The sequence below is a fragment of the Lepus europaeus genome, chromosome 18 (assembly GCF_033115175.1).
Source record: "Lepus europaeus isolate LE1 chromosome 18, mLepTim1.pri, whole genome shotgun sequence".
Taxonomy (NCBI): domain Eukaryota; kingdom Metazoa; phylum Chordata; class Mammalia; order Lagomorpha; family Leporidae; genus Lepus; species Lepus europaeus.
In genome coordinates this window covers 70,761,106-70,784,203 of record NC_084844.1, presented here as the reverse complement: position 1 = coordinate 70,784,203, position 23,098 = coordinate 70,761,106, and the positions used below count along the sequence as shown (strand labels likewise).

The following is a 23,098-nucleotide window of genomic DNA, read 5'->3' as shown; positions in this document are numbered from 1 at the left end:
TCAAATCACTCTGAGACAAAACAGCATTTTCCCAAGATTAAAGAAAAATAGATTTTAATAAAAGGATCCTTTTAAATGACTGAATACATCATTTCCATTACTGACAGAAACAGGTTATACTTTTCCCCTACCATTCTGATTAAAGGAATAATTCTTTCAACTAAAAAATGCTATGTATTCAAGACTACAGGAATTATAAGTTGGCATTCTTTCTTCTTAATCTGTTATTTGTCTCTAAAATATGTCAAGCAAACTTTTAAAGACTCAGGGAGGGGCAGCTTCATGATTTTCTCAGTAAATTCTGAGACCCTTCTGGCTTCATGGCTTTGCTGTGGTCTTTCCCCTCCTCTTATTTGTGATCCTCACTGTCTAGAGGCTAAGGAATAAGCTGATTACTCACAAAGACCTACGTGTTAATTCTGTTTCATTCTCTTTTCATTTTGGGTGGAGCCTTTTGGGGAATCCCTTTGGCCTGCGTCTCATTATTTATGAAATTTCTAAGTGCAGTGAATGTAAATACAGGACAAGTCCTGCAGGTTCCTCAGAGCACAGGGTGGGGAGGAGTCCCACAGAATCAGGTTTGCTGTAGTCATTCTTTCTTGCCTGCACAAGTAGAGCAAATAAAACAGCAAGGATATTTTTACTTTTCCAAGTGTTTTGTTCAGTTTGCATAATCTGTGTTAACTGATCTTCTACAGGGATGACTAGTAGGCCTCCCATGTTCAGGAAAATTTTCACATAGCTTTCATTGTCTTTCTGGACTCCAGCAACACAATAATTTGATCATACTGATAACTGTCAGATGCTCTCTGGAGGCAATTACCAACCACAAATGCAGGATCACACAACTCATATTTATCAAAGCTATCACTATGTTTGATGAAGCTCTCCCATTTTCCCCTGGCATACTCCACCACATCTGAATGAAGCTCAATCCCATGATTTCTTGGAAAGGCAGAAGGGGAGAGGGAAGAGGGGAGAGGGGAGATGGGGGAGGGGAGAGGGGAGAGGGGAGAGGGGAGAGGGGAGAGGAGAGAGGGGAGAGGGGGGAGAGAGAGAGAGAGAGAGAGAGAGAGAATGAAGAGAAGAGGAGAGGAGAGGAGAGGAGAGCAGAGGAGAGGAGGAAGGGGGAGGGGAGGAGGAGGGGGAGGGGAGGAGGAGGGGGAGGGGAGGAGGAGGGGGAGGGGAGGAGGAGGGGAAACAAACTGAAATAAATCAGATCAAAATAGACATTGAAAATAAAAAATATTATCTTAGAGTGTGCATACATTTAGGTAATAATCATTTTCCTATATACAGATATGGTGAATATGGGAGGTTGACAAAGAGTGTGGTGTAATGGGGTTGATAAGATGTTCTAATTTTAATCTGATGATTTACAAACACTTTTATTTATTTTTGTAAGACATCAATGTAGTGGAAAACAATCTTCCTTGCTGTTCAGTTATGCATGCATTGATGCTTAAATGTAGCTCATGATGTCACTTCAATCTCCACTTTTTCAGAGACATTTCACCCATCAAATAAATGAATCTACACCTCACGTCTGTTTCAGAACCAACAATACAATAATAAAATTACTGGTCTCCATTTTGTTATTGTATCCAACTGATATATATTGATTATAATTCTATAAAAGTGCTTTTGTAACCTTTTCAAATGTCACATGGTGCTACATTTAAATACTGTACTTACTGTTTGAAATATGCATTTCCTCTATGTTTATTTTATCTTTCTATTATTCCTATACTTGGAGGGAGAAGTCGCTGCCTGGTCCCTTCCAAGGATGGAGAGGGAGCAAAATGTCATCATGGCCATAGGGACTGTAGCAGCCATGCTGATGGGGGGAAACAGGGGCCTAATATTAGTGTGAGGAAAGAGGATGGGGCATCTTCTGACAGACGTGGATGTTTGTGTCTACCCCCAAGTGACCCATGGTGTACTCTCCAGGCCACATCTTGGTGTGGAGTGGGAGAGGGACCTACAGGGACTCAGAGACAACATAACAGCAAAAGCAGGGCCTGTGGGTGGAGGCCTTCAGACAGTTGGGGAGGGTGTACCCTCAAGTGTGAGGGAAGGTTGGTTGAGAGGGGTACCCCAGGGCTTGCCCCTGACCTTCCCTGAATACTCATCAGGGCCACCCCTCACCACCAAGCCCCTGAGTCTAAGGCAAGAAGGCGTTGCTGGCTGAGCCCACCTGGCTGAGTTTCTCAGAGGATCAGTCAACTGAACTGGTTCATTTCCAAAAATAAATAATTTACTAAAAAGCAGCTTGCCAAACCCATGGTGATGCAGGCTTGGTAGTTGAAATGGAGTGTCCAGCCAGCTGGGCTCATTAGAAGTCACTCCCTTCCTCCCACCCCACCCATGTGCAGCTGTCAGGCCCAACAGGCCTGTGGCAGCAGATGTCCAAGCAAGGTCAGGTTGTGGAGGGCAGGGTGGGAGTTGGTGATGAAGGCTTCCCTGATATGATCTTACGTAAAATATGACAATGACTTGTGCTGAGGCCCAGGACGTGGGCAGCAGCAGCTGCCTACATGGTATAGAACTTGCAGGTTCACAAAGTAGATATGTTCCTGAAAGCATTCCTCCAGCCTTGGCAAGTGGTGGTGACTGGAGCAGGCACAAGACCTGGTGACAGTGTGATAGGGGACCTGTCATGGCCAGGCGTAGCCACATGGTCATTATGGAGCCAGTAAGAAAAACATCAAACCAGAAAGCCAGACCATGGACCTTCCCTGAATACAGAGTGTGGAGTTAGTATGAGAGTTATATTCTGTGCATCTCTCTCTCTTTGGAATCTAAGAGGTCCCTGCACCATCTGAAATACTGTTACAGCCTTCCCTACCCTGCCCTTGCCACATCTGACATCCCACTGCAGAACCCGCCACCCCTGACCCCATGTTACATCCCACCAATGCTTGGGTTGACCACATCCCAGAGTACCTGGGTTTGAGCCCAGGTTCCATTTCCAATTCTGCTTTCGATTACACATACCCTGGGAGGCAGCAGGTATGTGGTCCCTGCACCCACACGGGAAACCTAAATTCAATTCTAGATTCCTGGCTTCAGTCCACCTCACCCCAAGTGTTGTAGCCATTTCAGAAGTGGACCAGCACATGGAAGATTCATTCTCTCTCTCTCTAATTTGAAATATTTGGAAATGTAAAGGATATAAAAGTCATTGAAAAATGGCCATAGGATTTTGACATGGAAAACACAAAATAATGCTTTTATTTGATTTTGTCCCTATACAGATTCTCTCCTTCATGCAATTATGTTAATTTCTTTTGGATAATTTCTTATAATTTTATTAATATATCTCACATTAACACAGGATATGCAATTTTGCTACATTCCCTTTCCATGGTCTTTTTAAAAGTGTATTAGTTTATTTATTTACTTGAAAGACAGTGTGCCACAGAGAGAATGACAGAGAGAGAGAAAGCATCCTTATTTTTGTCAGTTTACATAATTATGGGACACATTTTATGTATGTGGGACTATTTCATTAAAGGATAAATGTTTTATTTATCAAAGGACTTATTGTTTTAGGATTATTGAATTATTAGAGTTCCTCATATGGCCTTTTAAAAAAGTTTGGCTTGGCAGTGGATATTTGGTGTAGTAGGTAAGATGCTGCTTGGGACACTCATGTTCATATCTAAATGCCTGCTTGCAAGTCTTGGCTGCACTTTGGGACTACTACCTACATGGGAGCCTGGATTGAGTCCAGGGCTGTGATTTTTGATTACTGAGTCTGTTGCCATCATTTGGGGAATGAAGCAGCATAGGGACAGCTCCCTCTGTCACTGTATCTCCCTATTTCTCTTTCTATATCTTTCTCTCCATGTGTCTCTCTCTCTTTCAAACCAAATAAATGTAAATACATTATTCAAATTTTCCTGAATTATTCCCCAAGTAAATGGCTTCCATATAATGGTCATGTATCACATCACAATGAGAATACATTTCAGGAAAGGCATCATTAGGAAATTTAGTCACTGCTGCACATCACAAAATATATCTACACAAGCCAAGATCTATGCCATTACTAGTCAATATAATCTTACAGGATGACTGGGATGCTATGTGGTGGGCTGTCATTCATTGAAGCTGTGTTATCAAATACATGACAGGATGTAGTGTTTTCTGAGGAGTGAAATATTAGAAGTTTAAGGTACTACCATTTCCTGCTGTGATGTGGGTATTTATTTGGTATCCAAGAAATCTGGTCAATGATATAATCAGCATGGTTTTCACCTATTATTTGTTCTTGAATGTTCCTTAACACAGTCAAGGAAATACATGACTAACTCACAACAAGTATCATATTAAGTGAGGAAAAGCTAGAAGCATTTCTACTAAGGTACAGAACCAGACAAGGATGCCCACTCTCACCATTGCTATTCAATAGCATTCTAGATGTTTTAGTCAGAGCCATTAAGCGAGAAAAAGAAATCAATGTGATACAAATTGGAACGGAGAAAGTCAAATTATCCCTGTTTGCAGATGACATGATCATATATGTAGGGAAAACACAAGATGCCACTAAGAGACTGCTGAAACTCAGGGCTGGTGCTGTGGCACAGCAAGTAAAGCCACCGCCTGCAGTGCTGGCATCCCATATGGTGCTGGTTCTAGTCCCAGCTGCTCCACTTCTGATCCAGGTCTCTGCTATGGCCTGGGAAAGCAGCAGCAGATGACCCAAGCTCTTGGGCCCCTACACACATGTGGGAGACCTGGAAGAAACTCCTGGCCCCTGGCTTCAGATTGGTACAGCTCCAGCTATTGCAGCCATCTGGGGAGTGAACTATCAGATGGAAGACCTCTCTCTCTCTCTCTCTCTCTCTCTCTCTCTCTCTCTCTCTCACTACCCCTCTCTTTCTCTCTCTGCCTCTCCTTCTCTCTGTGTGTATTCTGACTTTAAAGTAAATAAATAAATCTTTAAAAAAAAGACTGCTGAAACTCTTAAGAGAGTTTGGTAAAGTTGCAGGATATGAAATCAACAAACAAATATCAATACCCTTTGTATACACAGAAAAATGCCAGTATCATTCACAATAGCTACAAAATATTTCAATACCTTAGAGTAAATTTAACCAAGGATGTCAAAGTTCTCTACAATGAAAATTACAATATATTAAAACAAGAAGTCAAAGAAGACACAAAAAATTGGAAGAACCTTCCACACTTGTAGATTGGAAGAATTAACATAATCAAAATGCCCATACTATCCATCACAATTTACATATTCAAAGACATCTTAAAAACAAACAAGCAAAAAAAAAAAAACAAAAAACAAAGTGGTCAAAATCAAAGTACCAATGACATTCTTCTCAGATCTACAGGAAACAATGCTAAAATTTGTATGAAAGTACAAGAGACCCCAGATAGCTAAAGCAATTGTAAACAAGAAAAAAGCCAGAGGTATCACAATACCAGACTTTAAGTTATCTTACAAGGCACTTATGTTCAAAACAAGCCTGGTACAGGCACAAAAATAGACATATAACCAAGGGAACAGAATAGAAGCCCCAGAAATTAATCCACACCTCTATAGCCAACTAATCTTTGACAAAGGAACTAAAATTGATCCTTGAAGAAAGGCCAGTCTCTCTCTCTTCTAAAATAGATTTATTTATTTGAAATTCAGCATTACAAACAAGAGAAGGAGAGGCAGAGAGAGAGAGAGAGAGAGAGAGAGAGAGAGAGAGAGAGGTCTTCCAACTGCTGGTTTACTCCCCAATTGGCTGCAGTGGCCAGAGCTGCGCCGATCTGAAGGTAGGAGCCAGGAGTTTCCTCCAGGTCTCCCACAAGGGTGCAGGGACCCAAAGGCTTGGGCCATCCTCCACTGCTCTCCCAGGCCATAGCAGAGAGCTGGATCAGAAGTGGAACAGCTGGGATATGAACTGGAGCCCATATGGGATGTTGGCACTGCAGGTGTTAGCTTTACCTGCTACACAGGCATTGGCTTTACCCGCTACACCACAGTGCCAGCCCCCAGGCCGGTCTCTTCAACAAAGTGTTGCAAGATGACTGAATCTCCACATGAAGAAGTATGAAACAAGACCTCTATCTTATAGGTTATACAAAAATCAACTCAAATGGATCAGGGATCTAAATCTATGATCTGATACCAGCAAATTACTAGGGAACATTGGGGACATTTTGGCATAGGCAAAGACTTCTTCGAGAAGACCCAGAAGCACAGGCAATAAAAGCAAAAATAAACAAATAGGATTACATCAAGCTAAGAATCTTTTGTACTGCAAAGGAAACACAGCAAAGTGAAGAAGCAACTGATAGAACAGGAGAAAATATTGCAAACTATGCAACTGATAAGAGATTAATATCCAGAACCTACAAGGAGCTCAAGAAACTCATCAAAAGAAAATGAACAATCCTGTTAAGAAATGGGTAAATAACTCAATCAGGCATTTTTTAAAGGATGAAATTCAAATGGCCAACAGACACCTGAAAGATACCCAGGATAACTAGCCATCAAGGAAATGAGAACAAAAACCACAATGAGGTTTTCCCTCATCACAATTAGAATAGCTAATATGCTAAAATCAATAAACCACAAATGTCAGTGATGATGTCAGGGAAAGCTGGGAATGTAAACTGGTACAGCCATTGTGGAAGACAGTATTAAGATACCCAAGAAATCTGAAAACAAATATACCATATGACCCAGCCATCACCTTTCTGGGAATTTACCCAAAAAATGAAATCAGCATATGAGAGAATTTACCTGTACCCCTATGTTTACTGCAGCCCAATTTGCAGTAGCTAAGATACAGAATCAACCCAGATGCCCATCAACCAATGTTTAGATAAAGAAAATGTGGTACATATACACTATGGAATGCTACTTAGCAATAAAAAACAATGAAATTTTGTTGTTTGCAACAAAATGGATGCAACTGGAATCAATTATACCTAGTGAAATAAACCAGTCCCAATGAGAAAAATGTTTTCCATGATATGTGGTAAATAATAGAGTATAAAAATTTATTGTATATGAGTGAAATGGACATTTTGTGGTTTGATTATTGTTTACAGCTCTTGTCTCTACCTTTGAAGAACAGTGTTTTGTTTGTTTCTCCTTCTTACTGCTTGTTACATGTGACTTGTTACTACTTGTGTTAGTGGGGAGTTAAGCTTATGATTATAAAATAAACTGAAATTAAGTCATTGTAAAAATTAAAAGAAGGCCAGGGCTGTGGCTTAACAGGCTAATCCTCTGCCTTGCGGTGCTGGCACACCGGGCTCTAGTCCTGGTTGGGGCGCCGGATTCTATCCCGGTTGCCCCTCTTCCAGGCCAGCTCTCTGCTATGGCCCAGGAAGGCAGTGGAGGATGGCCCAAGTTCTTGGGCCCTGCACCCGCACGGGAGACCAGGAGAAGCACCTGGCTCCTGGCTTTAGATCAACGAGATGCGCCGGCTGCAGCAGCCATTGGAGGGTGAACCAACGGCAAAAAGGAAGACCTCTCTCTCTCTCTCACTATCCACTCTGCCTGTCAAAAAAAAAAAGAATTAAAAAAAATTTTAAAAAGTGTAAGAAAGGAATGGTAAGGGAGGGTAGAGTAGGAAGTATCACAATGCACCTAAATCTGCATATGTGAAATACATGAAATTTACTCAACTTTTATAAATTTAAAAATTATCTCAAAAACCCAAAGTGCTGAGTTTTTTTTTAAATGTTAAAACTATCACTCCTTCAAATGCCACTTACCTAATGGCAATGTTGGTTATTTTTCAGCCCTAACTTCCCCTGTCGGGGCTAGTGGCCCTGGCCCGACATGAGATGCAGCAGGCTGAGGCTGTCCCTTATCTAATCCTGTTTCCTGTGCTTATTGTCCTAAAGGCTGAAGGCACAAGATTTTTCATCCCACACTCCTGCAGGCAGGATGTGACTTCTGATGAAGGTGTATGATGTTCTTTGCTCTATCAGCAGAGCTTGTACCCTGATCTTTGCTACATTGTATACTTGTTTCATTCCTGTACTATGCATGATTGTACACAATGAATGTTATCTGTATGGGGCCTGGGGTATATATCCTTGTGTTTCTTGGTGCTCGGGGCTGGAGACTGAAGGGTTTCCCTAGGGAGACTGCCTCCAGTCCCTCATCGCTGGGCCCCCTACTTTGGCTTGGAACGTGACAAGGCAATAAACGTGGTGATGAATTGACTGAGTGTGCGTGTCTCCGTGTGGTTTGTCGGGTGGCCTCCGACAGCTGGTGCCGTGACTCGGATTCATCTCATCCACAGGTAAGCCTCTGTAAGAGGGAAGGCTGCGGTGGTAGCAGGCTGTAGGGATTACAAGGGAGGCACATAAGCATGAGTAGGGCGTGGCAGACTAGGGCTTGCCCGGGGAGCCTCTCCTATTGCCCATGGGGAATATACAGTCACATCTAAATGTGACAAGGATATAAAGGCCTTGTTAAAAAGCGCCGGGATGCCGGTTGCAGGAGAAAGGAGGGAGCAATTGGCACGTGTAGGACTTAAAAGACAAAAAATTTCTCAGGAGCCCCTCTAAGCCATAACTATGGAATATGCGCATTTAAGCGTGTCAAAGTGTCCGGATTACCCATTCTATTTTTGTATTATGTACTAACTCTACCCTTGTTATTGATAGGAATGCTTGGGCACATTATGCGTGGTTGGCTTTAAAAAAAAAAAAGTAAATGAAAATATGCCCCAAATAGTTAAGATTGCACAAACCTACAAAAATGTAACAATTACAGTTAGTAAGAGGCTACTATCATTATGGCTAAATGGTTACCCACCGTGTTCCATCCGCTGAAAATTTTGTTGTTTTATCAAAAGTAGATGTTACAAATATTTCATAAAACCCAAATCACTAATTTCAGAGTACTGCAAAATGTTAGCAGATTTGTTAATTGGACTGTGTGTGCCTCAACATGTCTGTTTAACAAGTAACAATGCCTCAGATCTCCATGCCATGAAATTGTCTAGCCAGTTCTCAGGCTGTCTGCAGCAGCTTGAGTTGTTGTATTGGAATGGTACTGTTTTTTATGTCCCTGACATGGGTGCCCAAGAAGCTATTCTCCCTCAGTTATGTTTCAATTTACCCTTAAAACACATTGAGTATTATTGTGTTTGATTGCTGGATATATACTTGTATGAGAAATTTGTATTATATTCTTATAATGTGTTAATTATGTCTACCTCTCAATGCAGCCCTAGGGCCAAATGTAAGGACAAATTTTTGGAATAAAGAGGCTTGTATCTAGGTTCAGCTCTGGTGGACAAGTAACTTTGTTGCCGAATGACCTTCTCCTGCTCCTTGGGAGCCTGGCCAGTTCCCGGGGAGGAGGATAAAGGAATGTTTCTGATAAACAGGTGGGTATGCTTCGTGTCTTGGCTCTCTGGCCAAGATCCGGGACGGGACGCACTGCTTGCCTAAAATCTTGGCAATAAGCCACCCTTGTCCTTGGAGGCTTTAAGAGGGAGCCAGAACAAGCCAGAACATGCTTCATCCCAGGGGAACACACAGTCAAGCTAAATGTTAAACATGCCTGTAATGATTACTAATAATGTCTGATTCTCAGTATGGATTCTTTTCCGGTGCTTTGTAAAGATTGCCTAGTGATGCCCACAACACTATAAATTCTACTAAACGTAAGTACAATGTAAACATGAATCAATTGGCTACTATGACTGAGGTGTTCTGTGACAGTTCCTTTGATGAAAAATTAACAAAATAAATTCACTTAAAAACAGGACATTCAGGACCGTCCACTCTACATGGTTTGTCATTACAAAAATTATCAAGGAGGGCTATGCCCAATAAATAAGGGTGCTATAAATGTGGGCAGCAGGGACATGTACAAAAATTGTCCAAAAGTCAAAAATCAAAATAGGGCTCCTCCTGGCATTTTCCCCCAGTGCTAAAGGGGAAGGCATTGGGCCAATGAATGTCACTCCAAAACTGATAAAGAAGGTAATTCATTAAAATACAGAGTTCAAAAAACTGGAAGTGGGGCCAGTCTCAGGCCCTCCCAACAGGAATCAGTGGACCATCTTGCTATAGTATTATTAAAGCAATGGAGCCATGTTTATTGCAACATTCTGTTAATCTATACTCCTTTACCATCTTTCCTCTAAATAATTTTAGTGTGCACTATAAGGCTTGCAGCGTATTTCTTGCAGATTAAACTAAAAGTAACTAAGTCTGTACACAGCAGACAGCTAAAAAATAATTTACTGTCACAAATTGGTGTAGTCGACAGGTTCTGCAAGTATACAAAGCAATGCCTTTCTTTAAAAGAAAAACTAAAGTTGCATGTGTAACCTGTGATGTTCCTGGCTGGAAAGACCCTCAGTTCACCTCTTTGGCAAAGGAATGGGCTCTCTGCTCAGGATTGAGTGAAAATTGGAATGACAAGTTACGGAGTGCACAGCCTCCACAAGTTATTAAGGTTTTACAATCGGTAAAATAAAGAAATCCTATCACCAATCAATAAAATACACCTAATCCAATACTGGTATGGGACATGGACTCCTAAGGGATGGTTTTTTTTATGTAGCGAATATGCCTTCACATCGTTAGCCTCTGATAACTTCCGCAATTGCTCCCTGGACTGTGTGGCCCCGATGCTGACATCTGTATTTACAGCGGCGGATAGAACGCATCGGCAGCATGCTTCACCTAAAGACTGTAATGGCAATGTCATCCTAATAGGAGAGGACACTGCCCTGGCCATGGCTGTACCAGAAGTAAGTGTTCCTGGACTGGCCTTTGGAAATCACCGTGGACTGCGAAGGCTTACATGTTTAGTGACCAAAACAATTAATCTTACTGCTACTGGACTGTCCAATATAGCCGAAGAATTGGATCAAGTTCACTCAGGAGTACTTTTAAACCATGCAGCTAACAATTACTTGATGTTAAAAGATCATATAAGTTGTAAATCTGTAACAGGAAAATATTGTTTTAACATTACTAACAATGTGCCATATATAGAGTCTGTTGTTGATAAACTTAAAAATGAAATGCAACATATGTTTATTACTAACCCCCTAACATTTGGAGGGTTTCAATGGATTCATTGGTTACTAATGTTGACTGGACCACTACTGCTTTTCCTACTTGGTATGGGATGTTTTCCACGTGTTCTGCATTTTATGCTGACTTTGCTACAGTCTGTATGAACTGACATTCATCATTATTTGTAATCACAAATAATTAATATTTGGCTGTATGTTTCATCTCTCACCTAATGTTGGGCTGGAATGGTACTCAGAGACGGGTAAGACACTCAGCATCCTGTACCAACCTAAGACAGGGCTCTAGGCCAAGCTGCCAGAGTTACCGATGACGGGTAAGGACAGAGATGACTGAGGGCAACCTAAGACAGAGGCCATTCTCAATTAAATAAAAAAGGGAGAGATGTAGGCAGCCCATAAACAAGTCATAGACAAGTCAAGGTCAGTCTTGGTTTGTGAAACTCCTGAAAAAAAAAAAAAAAAGGTCACCTATTCCCATGCTCCAGAAGAATGATCAAACAAGAACACTCTGAGTGGCAGTGGATCAGCATATCCATTCAGGAATCTTATTACTAAACCAACGGGTCGACGTTCTCCAGGAAGAACTGAATCTTAGACGGGGATATGGGGAACCCCCTGCTTGGTTCAATCTGTCGCTTTGCGTTACTCCGTTTCCCTGGCATAACTATACTCGTCTTGCTAATTTGTCTCGCTCTTTAGGTGCCACCTTGAACCATACCTGGGATAGTAATTTCACTCGTTTGCTGCGTGAACTACGGCAAGAGATTTGGGTTCTTAACACAACTGGACACAGATATTTGGTCCCCATTTGAAGTCATCGTTATAAAACCCCCATCCCCTGCAATACAGCAGGTGTTGCTTGGTTTCTTGGACCAGTAGCCAGAGATGGGTAAGTGCCTTGAGAGATGGCATGCAACCTAAGACAGCGGAGGGCTGAAACTACTCATACAAGTCGACCCTCTGGCAAAGACGGGTAAGCTGCCACTCCGCTCAGGGGTGCCTAAGACAGGTGCTGGTCCTAAAGTAATAAAAGGGGGAGCTGTGGGGAGCCGGCCCCCACAGCCTCTGTCTTCTGCCTGCCTGCCTGCCTAGACCTGCCTGTAGACTGATGTGAAGTAAAACAACCAAACGTTCTCACCGTTCCAATGTGCGCAAACAGAGAGACTATCAAAAGGACAGTACATACCTTCAAGGACACTCTCTAAAACAGGGGGCTGTGGTATGTGATATGCCGTGGAAGCCTCAGTCTCTCTCTTCCTAACTGCCTCATTGACCGCTTGCTCCTACACTGTTCTTAGGGTGGACCGGTAGTCAATGACGGGTAAGCACTCGCAGGCTTCTCTAGCGACCTAAGACAGAGGACAGGACATGCTTCCTGTATCCTTGATGATGGGTAAGCAGAGTAAGCGCTGCAGGGCACCTAAGACAGGCATGAGTCCACACCATTCAGCGTTTAATGTGAGGGACTTGTAGGGGATGGATCCTCCCCTGCGGCCCTCTGGACAGTGTAGACACCGGTTAACATAAACACCAGGCCATTCTTGTACAAACAAGAAGGGGGAGATGTCGGGGCTAGTGCCCTGGCCCGACATGAGATGCAGCAGGCTGAGGCTGTCCCTTATCTAATCCTGTTTCCTGTGCTTATTGTTCTGAAGGCACAAGACACATTCCTGCAGGCAGGATGTGACTTCTAATGAAGGTGTATGATGTTCTTTGCTCTATCAGCAGAGCTTGTACCCTGATCTTTGCTACCTTGTAAACTTGCTCTATTCCTGTGCTATGCATGATTGCACACAAAGAATGTTATCTGTATGGGGCCTGGGGTATATATCCTTGTGTTTCTTGGTGCTCGTGGCTGGAGACTGAAGGGTTTCCCCAGGGAGACTGCCTCCAGTCCCTCATCGCCGGGCTCCCTACTTTGGCCTGGAACACGATGAGGCAATAAACGTGGTGATGAATTGACTGAGTGTGCGTGTCTCTGTGTGGTTTGTTGGGTGGCCTCCGACAATTTTAAGTTTACATTACATTAAAAAGGGTTCTTGAATCAAGGGACAAGCTTAATAGGCAAAAAGCAAAAAGATCCTAATTTAGAGGGACTACAGACAATGGCTCTAAACAATATTTGAATATCAAATCTAAACAATATTTGAAGAAATTGGTAAAATAAATATTTTTAATTTCTCCTACTAAAATGCTCAGTCTCATTATTTATCAAATATTAGTGCAAAAATATGGATTTAAATGATCACAAAAAGTGATCAATTTTTGTGTAATAAAGTCCAATTTTTGTCAAGGCTTTTTGACAGTCTCACAGAAAACTTATGTTTGTGAATGGGAAGAATAATATCAAAATGTCCATACTACCAAAAGCAATTTACAGATTCAATGCAATCCCAATCAACATACCAACGATATTCCTCTCAGAGCTAAAAAAAATGATGCTAAAATTCATATAGAAACATGAGAGATGCTTAACATCTAAAGCAATATTATAAAACAAAAAAAGCTAGAGACATCATACCATATTTTAAGACATATTACAGGGGTCAGCACTATGACAAAGCAGGTAAAGTCACCGTCTGCAGTGCCACCATCTCATACAGATGCCAGTATGTTTTCCAGCTGCTCCACTTCTTATACCCCTCTCTGTTATAGCCTGAGAAAAAAGTAGAAAATGGACAAAGTCTTTGGGCCCCTGAACCTGCATAGAGACCTGGAAGAAGCTCCTAACACTTGGATTCAGATCAACACAGCTCCGGCCATTGTGGCCATTTGGGGAGTAAACCAGTGGGTGGAAGACCTCTCTCTCTCTGCCTCTACCTCTCTGTAACTCTGCCTTTCAAATAAATAAATAAACTGTAAAAAACAAAAAGAAGAAGTGTTAGCACTGACATAATAACAGACACATAGTTCAATGGAAAAGAATAGGTAGCACAGAAATAACCCAAATTTCTACTGGCAACTCATATTTAACAAAGGAACTAAAATGAACTGGAGAAAGAAGAATCTCTTTCACAAGTGGTGCAGAGGAACCTGATTATCCATATGTAGAAGCCTGAAAATAGACTCCAACTATGTGACTCCACACTATGTGAAAGTGAATGCACAGTGAACTAAAAATCTAATCATAAGACCAAAACCTAGGTAAACATAGGGAAACTCTAAATATTGTCAACAGACAATAGTTTTGGGTAAGATTCCAATAGCAATAGTAACAAAAATAAAAACAGACATTTGAGTATATCAAACTAAGATACTTCTTCAAAACAAAGTAAACATCAGAGTGTAGATACAGTGAGCAGAATGGCAGGAAAAATTTAAACTCTGAATGTTTACAGATTTCCAGAACTTATATATATATATATTGGAAAAACTCCAAAAACTACAGTGAAGAAACAGGCAAGGATCTGAATAGACATTTCTCAGAAGAAATGTAAATGGTCAAAACATGTGACTATGCCCAATGTCACTGGCCATTATGTAAATATAAATCAGAACACAATATCAGTCTCCAACATCTGTGGGAGAATACAACGCTCAGGTTTTTGTGTGTGCAGCAAGCGGGTTTAGAGGACCCTGTTCACCTCTGGAGAGCAGAGTCTACAGGGAGATAGAGAAACCTTACTGCTTGCCTAATGGGCTTATTAAGTTCTCAACCAGTGCCTGTTAGTCTTGCCACAAACTTTCTAGTCTCACTACTTTCCTTCTTCTTCCTCTTCTCTGTGACTTGTAAATTAGTATACATTTTATATACTATGGATACTTTTGATTTATTTTATTCCTTCGGTCTCTTATGAAGTTCTCCCACAAAATCACAGCCCTCAAAATATTCATTCATTTATGCAGTCTGCAGATTTCATGAGCTACTAAATTCCAAGTAGTATGTTAAAGGCAAGATCTAGGCCTAACAGAAAAGTGGTCTGAATTCTGTGCCTAGAAGAGGATTTGGGACATAGTAGAACTTCAGGGAAGTGCTATGAGAATGACATGCACTCAGTAAATGAGGAATCTAAAGCATACACTGCATTTAAGCAACACAGCAGCTGCTACTGACCATGGGTAGAGCAATTGAGAGGAATAATGGGAACAAAAATAAGACATCAATAAGTTGAATAATAACAGAGAGAAAACAAAATGAGATAGATGCCAACATTACTGACCTATTTTTGAGGAATTAAATTGATAGAGAGGCTGACATTGTGGCTAAGTGGGGTAAGCTGCAATCTGTGAGGCCAGCATATCATGTGAGTTTCACTTTGAGTTTAGGATTCTCCACTTCCAATTTAGCTCACTGCTAAAGCACCTGGGAAACCAGCAGAAGATGGATGAAGGACTTGGGTCCCTGCCACTCACGTGGGAGACTTGGATGAAGCTCTTGACTTCAGCATGCCCCAGGCTCAACTACTGAAACTCTCTGGGGTGTGAGCCAGCAGATGAAAGCTATCTCTGTCTATCCCTCTCTCTCTCTAAATCCACCTTTCAAATAAACAAATATTTAATAAACAAAATAACTGATTTCAAAATACACAAAAACATGAACAATATTATATCATCTTTATGCCAAAATGATAAAAAATAACAAATGCTAGAGAGCATATGGGAAAAGAAAACCTTCATATATGGTGGGTGAAAATACAAATTAGTACAGTTGTTATGGAGAACAGTATGGTCACTCCTTAAAAAAGATAAAAATTTGGGCCAGCACTGTGATGCAGTGGGTTAAAACCCTGGCCTGAAGGGCCAGCATCCCATTTGGGTGCCAGTTCTAGTTCCAGCTGCTCTTCTTCCAATCCAGCTCTCTGCTATGTCCTGGGATAGCAGAAGAAGATGGCCCAAGTCCTTGGGCCCATCCACCCACGTGGGAGACCCAGAGGAAGCTCCTTTTTCTAGGCTTCAGAATGGCACAGCTCCAGCCTTTGTAGTTATCTGTAGAGTGAACCAGCTAATGGAGGACCTCTCTGTGTCTCTACCTTTGTCTGTAACTCTTTCAAATAAATAACAAAAATTTAAAATAAAGATAAAAATTGACGTACTGTTTGACAGTTATCTTGCTCTTGGCTATGTATAAGAAGGAAATTTTATTAGAAGGAAATGAGAAGAGCATATCAAAGATACAGCAATTTTCCCATAACACAGTTCACTGCAGCCATGATTTGAAACCAATCTAGCTGTCCATCAATGAAAAAAATGGACAGGGGAACATCATTTAGATACAAAAAAGAACAAAATATTATTAAATTAATTGAAATAAGCCAGAAACAGGAACATAAATGTCACATAGTCCTTGTCACATGTGGAAGTGAAAGAAAATAATGGATCTGAACACAGAACTGTGATTATTAGAGGCTGAGAAGGGAAGCAGCTAGGGATAGAAGGGGATTGGATAATAGGTAACAAAATACAAAGAGGCAGCAGGAACTTCTGGTGTTCCATAATATAATGAGATGACTACATTCAACCATATTAGGTTCTGTGTAAAGAACTGGAAGAGAGGAGCTGGTAGTCTCAAATCATGGAGAAGAATTAAACTGTAGTTGCTTGGGGGCCAGCATTGTGGCACAGTGGGCTAACACCCTGGCCTGAAGCACCAGCATCCCACGTGGGCACCAGTTCTAGTCCAGGCTGCTCCTCTTCCAATCCAACTCTCTGCTATGGCCTGGGAAAGCAGTAGAAGATGGCCCAAGTCCTTGGGTCCCTGAACCCAAGTGGGAGATCTGGAAGAAGCTCCTGGTTCCTGGCATCAGATTGGCACAGCTCCGGCCATTGCAGCCATCTGGGGAGTGAACCAGCAGAGGAAGACCTCTCCCTCTCTCTGCTGCTACTTCTCTCTGTAACTCTGTCTTTCAAATAAATAAATCTTTAAACAAATTGATAAAACTGTAGTTGCTTAGCTTGATCAGTTTCTACTGTGTAAATGTGTACAAATACTGCACTACACCCTGTAATAATGTCTGACTAGTACACACTGATCACAAATTATTTAAATAAAATTTTAAAAATCAGGAGCATTTCTTTATATTAACAATGAACTCTTTGAAAAAGAAATTAGAAAAACATTTCCATGCATAGCGGTGTAAAAACCAGGAACCAATGTCTTCAGCATTATCCGTGATGAATCAGATTCACAGCCCTCAGCACTCAGATTTTGCCATAGACCTTACCATGGCAATTGTGGGCATATGATAGTAAATCAATGGACAGGAACACTTTGTTTCTAAATCTGTTAAATAAATAAACAAGGAATTCATCAAAGAAAAAGATATACCAATTTGGATGCCAGGTCACAAAAACACATGCACTTGAGCTATCCTCCACTTTGTGATGCTAACAATTCTTTCAGACATGTTACATTTTCAGAGACTTTTGTGTAATCTTGCTAAGCTTCCTGGAAATCTGCCTTACGGCAAAGGGTTTCCCAATTCCATTACACTCATGATTTTTCTTTTGTGTGAATTATTAGTTTACCATCTAGAGATAATTTATGGTACAAAACTTTTCTATGCATGCATGTTTTCTCATTTGTGAGTCTGTTCATGGGAATTAAAGACTGATTTACAGCAGAAATACTTTTTCCAAAGTCATTGCATGGAATTTTGTTCCTTATGAATCCTCTGAAGTCTGTTGATGTTTAATTTCTGGCTAACAGTTTTATCAAATTCACAGCATGCAAAGAATATTACCTTTTGTGAATTCTATATCTATACAAGCCTGAAATAAAGAAAATGTTTTTACACAATCATTATACTCCTAAGAAACCACCTGTGTCAATTCTCTGATGTACCATTGACTTCTGACAATCTTTTCACACTAATAATATTTATAAGCTTTCTCCATTACATGAGTCTGTTAGATAGGATGTGATTTCCAGCAAAAGGTTTTATCACAATACTTACATGAATTTTGGGGAAAAGCTCTTCCACCTTCATTATATTGTTAAGGTCTCTCCCTTGTTCAAGCTCCATGATGGATTATGAGGCATTACTTATGTGAAATGGCTTTCTCACATGTATTTCATTCATTAGATATATATGTTGTGCATTCTGATATAAGGAGAGATTTGGGCAGAGCTTTCCAACACTCATTACACCCATAATGTTTCTCTCCCATGTGAATTCCCTGTTGTCTTATGAGGTATGGCTTCTAATTAAAGGGATTTTACTTTCAAAGGGGTTTTTCCCTATATGAATTTGATGATGTACAATGAGGGCTGAATTATGGTAAAAGGCTCTGAGTCATTACATTCATAAAATTTCTCCCCATGAGAATTCTTTTATGTTTGATGAGGTCTGATTTGCACCACAAAGGCTTATTCACATTTATTACATTCATGCATTTCTCCCCTTGGTGAATTCTCTAATATTTCATGAGATATAACTTGTACAAAAAGGTCATATAGAAAATTCCCTGTGTGAATTCTCTGATATCTTATGAGTTATGAATTACAGCAAAAAGGCTTTCCACCATCCTGACATCCATAAAACCTACGTAAATTGAGCAACACAGATATAGGAAAACTAAACACACCCACAACCAGATGGAAATGATATCAGTAATAAAGACCCTTGCCACAAAGAAAATCTCAGGATTGGATGGCTTCACTGTTGAATTCTGACAGACATTTAAAGGAGAACTACAATTCTTCTCAAGTTATTCAAAACAATTGAGAGAGAGGTGATTCTCCCAAATTCTTTCTATGAAGCCAGCATCACCTTCATTCCTAAACCTGAAAAAACTACAACAGAGAAAGTAATTATAGACCAATTTCCCTGATGAACATACATGCAAAGATCCGCAACAAAATTCTGGCCAATTTAATCTAACAATGCATCAGAAAGATCATCCACCCAGACCAAGTGGCATTTATCCTCGGTATGCAAGGATGGGACCAAAGGCTTTTCCACAGTCATTTCATTTATAAGCTTTTCCATGGTGTGAATTCTCTGATGCATTTTGAGTTGTGACTTCTGGCCAAAGGCTTTTCCACAGTCATTGCATTCACAACGCTTATCCCCTGTGTGAATTCTCTGATGCTTTCTGAGGTGTGACTTGTGGCCAAAGGCTTTTCCACAGTCATTGCATTCATAAGGCTTATCCCCTCGGTGACTTCTCTGATGATTTATGAGGTTTGACTTCTGGCCAAAGGTTTTTCCAGTCATTGCATTCATAAGGCTTCTCCCCTGTGTGAATTCTCTGATGATTTGTGAGTGTTGATTTCTGGCTAAAGGCATTTCCACAGTCATTGCATTCATAAGGTTTCTCCCCTGTGTGACTTCTCTGATGATTTCTGAGGTGTGACTTGTGGCCAAAGGCTTTTCCACAGTCACTGCATTCATAAGGCTTATCCCCTGTGTGAATTCTCTGATGATTTATGAGGTTTGACTTCTGGCCAAAGGTTTTTCCACAGTCACTGCATTCATAAGGTTTCTCCCCTGTGTGACATCTCTGCTGATTTGTGAGTGTTGATTTCTGGGCAAAGGCTTTTCCACAGTCATTGCATTCAGAAGGCTTATCCCCTGTGTGAATTCTCTGATGATTTATGAGGTGTGGCTTCTGGGCAAAGGTTTTCCCACAGCCATTGCATTCATAACACTTATCCCCTGTGTGAATTCTCTGATGCTTTCTGAAGTTTGAATTCTGGCCAAAGGTTTTTCCACAGTCACTGCATTCATAAGGTTTCTCCCCTGTGTGACTTCTCTGATGATTTGTGAGTGTTGATTTGTGGCTAAAGGCATTTCCACAGTCATTGCATTCATAAGGTTTCTCCCCTGTGTGAATTCTCTGATGATTTACGAGGTGTGACTTGTGGCCAAAGGTTTTTCCGCAGTCACCACATTCATAAGGCTTATCCCCTGTGTGAATTCTCTGATGCTTTCTGAGGTTTGACTTCTGGCCAAAGGTTTTTCCACAGTCATTGCATTCATAAGGTTTCTCCCCTGTGTGAATTCTCTGATGATTTCTGAGATTTGACTTCTGGCCAAAAGCTTTTTGGCAGTCACTGCATTCATAAGGCTTATCACCTGTATGAATTCTCTGATGCTTTCTGAGGTTTGACTTCTGGCCAAAGGCTTTTCCACAGTCATTGCATTCATAAGGCTTATCCCCTGTGTGAATTCTCTGATGATTTATGAGGTGTGACTCCTGGCCAAAGGCTTTTCCACAGTCATTGCATTCATAAGGCTTATCCCCTGTGTGAATTCTCTGATGATTTATAAGGTGTGGCTTCTGGCCAAAGGCTTTTCCACAGTCACTGCATTCATAAGGCTTATCCCCTGTGTGAATTCTCTGATGATTTCTGAGGTGTGACTTCCGGCCAAAGGCTTTTCCACAGTCATTGCATTCATAAGGCTTCTCCCCTGTGTGAATTCTCTGATGATTTATGAGGTGTTTCTTCTGGTCAAAGAACTTCCCACAGTCATTACATTTATAAGATTTCAACCCTGTGTGAATTCTCTGATGTCTAATGACACCTGACTTCTGGTGAGTGGTTTCTCCACAATCATTACACACATGAGGGTTTTCCACTATATGAGTGCTGTGATGGAGGGGATGGCAGAATTTATTAGTGAATGACTTCCCACAAGTTTTACATGCATAGGATTCCTTCTCTATATTTGGTCTATGATTCATTCTAAAATGTGATTGGTAAATGACAGGTTCCACAGGCCCAATATACTTATAAACGTTCTCTCTTTTGGGACTTTGTTGATGTATACTGAGGTTAGACTTTTTATGGAAATCTTGTAGTATTTCAGTTGTCTTGCCAATAGTGGCAGTTGGCTTATTACAGGTTTCTACCATAAAAAGCTTCTCAGATTCATAGAATATATTCTTCCTTTTGAAGACTTTCCCTTGTCCAATTTGTTCAAGTGCCTGCTCCATGGTCTGAATTTTGTACTGTTGATTAAGAGGCTCACAGAACTGGAGAGTGTTCCCAGGTACCGTAGTAGCATCAAATTTCTCTCCAGCTTGTAGTTGATCAGGCCCACAATGGGGATACACATTGTGACATACACTGCATTCTTCAGGTTTTATTCCTGAATAGTTTCTCTTTTTGATACTCAGTTTTGTAATATGGCTTATACTTAAATTAAGTGTTTTTCTGAATTCAACTCCCTTGGGAGTTAATGTCTTATTATTTTTCATAACATCCTGATTCAGATTTTTCTCCAGACTTTTCTGGTTGGTCTTAATCAGTTCATCCAGTTTCATGGCAACTGAAGTGAGAAAAAAAATGTCACTGAATCAAATATAATTGTTTCTCCTAGCATACTCATGTAAAAGGAATGAAGTTACTTGTATTTAAGAGGGATAAGATGTTAGGAAAAGTTCTGCATTGGTGCCTCCTCACACAGGGCACCAAAATGTTAGGAAAAGAGTTGTAGAATAGAGGAGACAGTGTATCAATTTACAGCCAGACAGAATTTATTCAGAGAAAATTAATCCACAGAGGTGGGTGACTAACTGGCTGTGTGTACAAGATGGAGCAGGTGGCAGAAGGCCCCAACTCCCAGGGGCTAGACCTTTTTAAGGAGGGCTAAGGCTGGGCATGGGGGTAGGGGGCAGCAGTGGAGGGGAATTCCAGGAACTGGGTGGGGGGCCTTGGGAACCTGGAAAATAATGCAGGGTGGGGTATGAAGACAATAGGCTGTGAGACCCAACTGAGTTTCAAGGGCAAGGAATACATTCCAAAGTTTATATCCTTTGCGCAATGAAGGAGAATGGCTCAGGCTCGTATGCTCGTTCCATCATAAAATTTTAACAAAATGATTAGAAGATACATATTTATGAATATACAGGTTTTCTCCATAATACATTAATATATTAAATTGTATCCATAGATTTTCCAATGTTCATCCATGATCCTGTTTACTACCAGAATTTTTTCAAGCATGATTGAATGGTTTTTGTGGTAAGATGTCTGAAGTCACTGCTTGAGATGCCTGTATCTCAAAACAGTGCCAGTTTAAGCCGAGGCTACTCTGCTTCCAATACAGTTCTGGGATAATAGATACTGGAAAGCAGCAGATAATGGTTTATGTGCTTGGGACCCTGTGATAGAGATGAGTAGGTGAAATTCCAGGCTTCTGGCTTCAGATTAGTCATAACTGTTGCTAGTATTTGGGGAGAGAGTTAATAGAAAATATATTTCTCACTGTTTCTCTCTCACTTTCTACTTTCACAAAAATGAATAAGACTTCACAGAATGGACTAATATTTAATAAATATATTCATCTGTAATCTAGAAACCAATTTTTCCCTGTCCATTTTTTAATGTATTTTTATTTATTTATTTATTTGTTAGAGTTAGACAGAGACAGAGACAAAGATCTTCCTTCCATTGGCTCACCCCTCAAATGGCAAATACGGTTGGAACTATGCCAATCCAAAGTCAGGAGCCAGTTGCTTCCTCCTTATCTCCTTTGTAGGTGCAGGGGCCCAAGCATTTGGGCCATCCTCCACTGCCCTCCTGGGCCACAGCAAGGAGCTGGACTGGAAGAGGTGCAACTGGGACTAGAACCCAAGGCCCATATGGGATGCCGGCACTGCAGGGGGAGGATTATCCAAGTGAGCCACAGCGCAAGCCCCTTTTTAAATTTTAGAAAAATTGTGGGTTTTGTACTTCTGTGATATTTCAACCATAAATATGGGGACGTTTTACTAGATCATTTCCTTGAAGGTAAAGAGTGAAATGTGTCTATACTCTAAGAAGGATCACATTCATGGGACAAGATTTGAATATGTGGTTGTCTCATGTTCTGTCTTCCCAGGGAAACAGCATTTGTGAAATTTTTCTAATGAAATTCTCTGTTTTATCTGCACTCTTACAGTTTCCCCATATTTCTAAGGAAACCTGACATCCTCAGCTTCTTTGAACTGCAACAGTTACAGAAAGTCCCAATATACCACCTTGGCTATACATTCCCACCAGTTTAAATAATTTGTTTCTGCAATCCAGAGTCTGCTCAATTATTGAAAATTGATTTCTAACTCATTGTGTAGACGTCAGCCCTGGTTACCTCCTCTTGTTTCTTTCTATAAACACTCCTCTGTGATAATTT

General features: G+C 40.8%; 1 protein-coding gene and 1 pseudogene across 1 annotated transcript in view; both read right to left on the bottom strand.

Moving 5' to 3' along the window:
- Positions 1 to 224: 224 nt before the first annotated feature.
- LOC133746984 (protein-L-isoaspartate O-methyltransferase domain-containing protein 1-like) lies at positions 225 to 1,836 on the bottom strand (annotated as a pseudogene).
- Positions 1,837 to 17,660: 15,824 nt separating this feature from the next.
- The window catches only part of LOC133776922 (zinc finger protein 665-like), a 48,250-nt gene continuing 42,812 nt past the window's right edge, over positions 17,661 to 23,098 (bottom strand). Inside the window, 2 exon segments of the mRNA XM_062216237.1 lie at positions 17,661 to 19,190; positions 19,192 to 21,253. Of these exon segments, the coding sequence (XP_062072221.1) occupies positions 18,851 to 19,190; positions 19,192 to 21,253 (2,402 nt within the window). The 3' untranslated portion in view covers positions 17,661 to 18,850.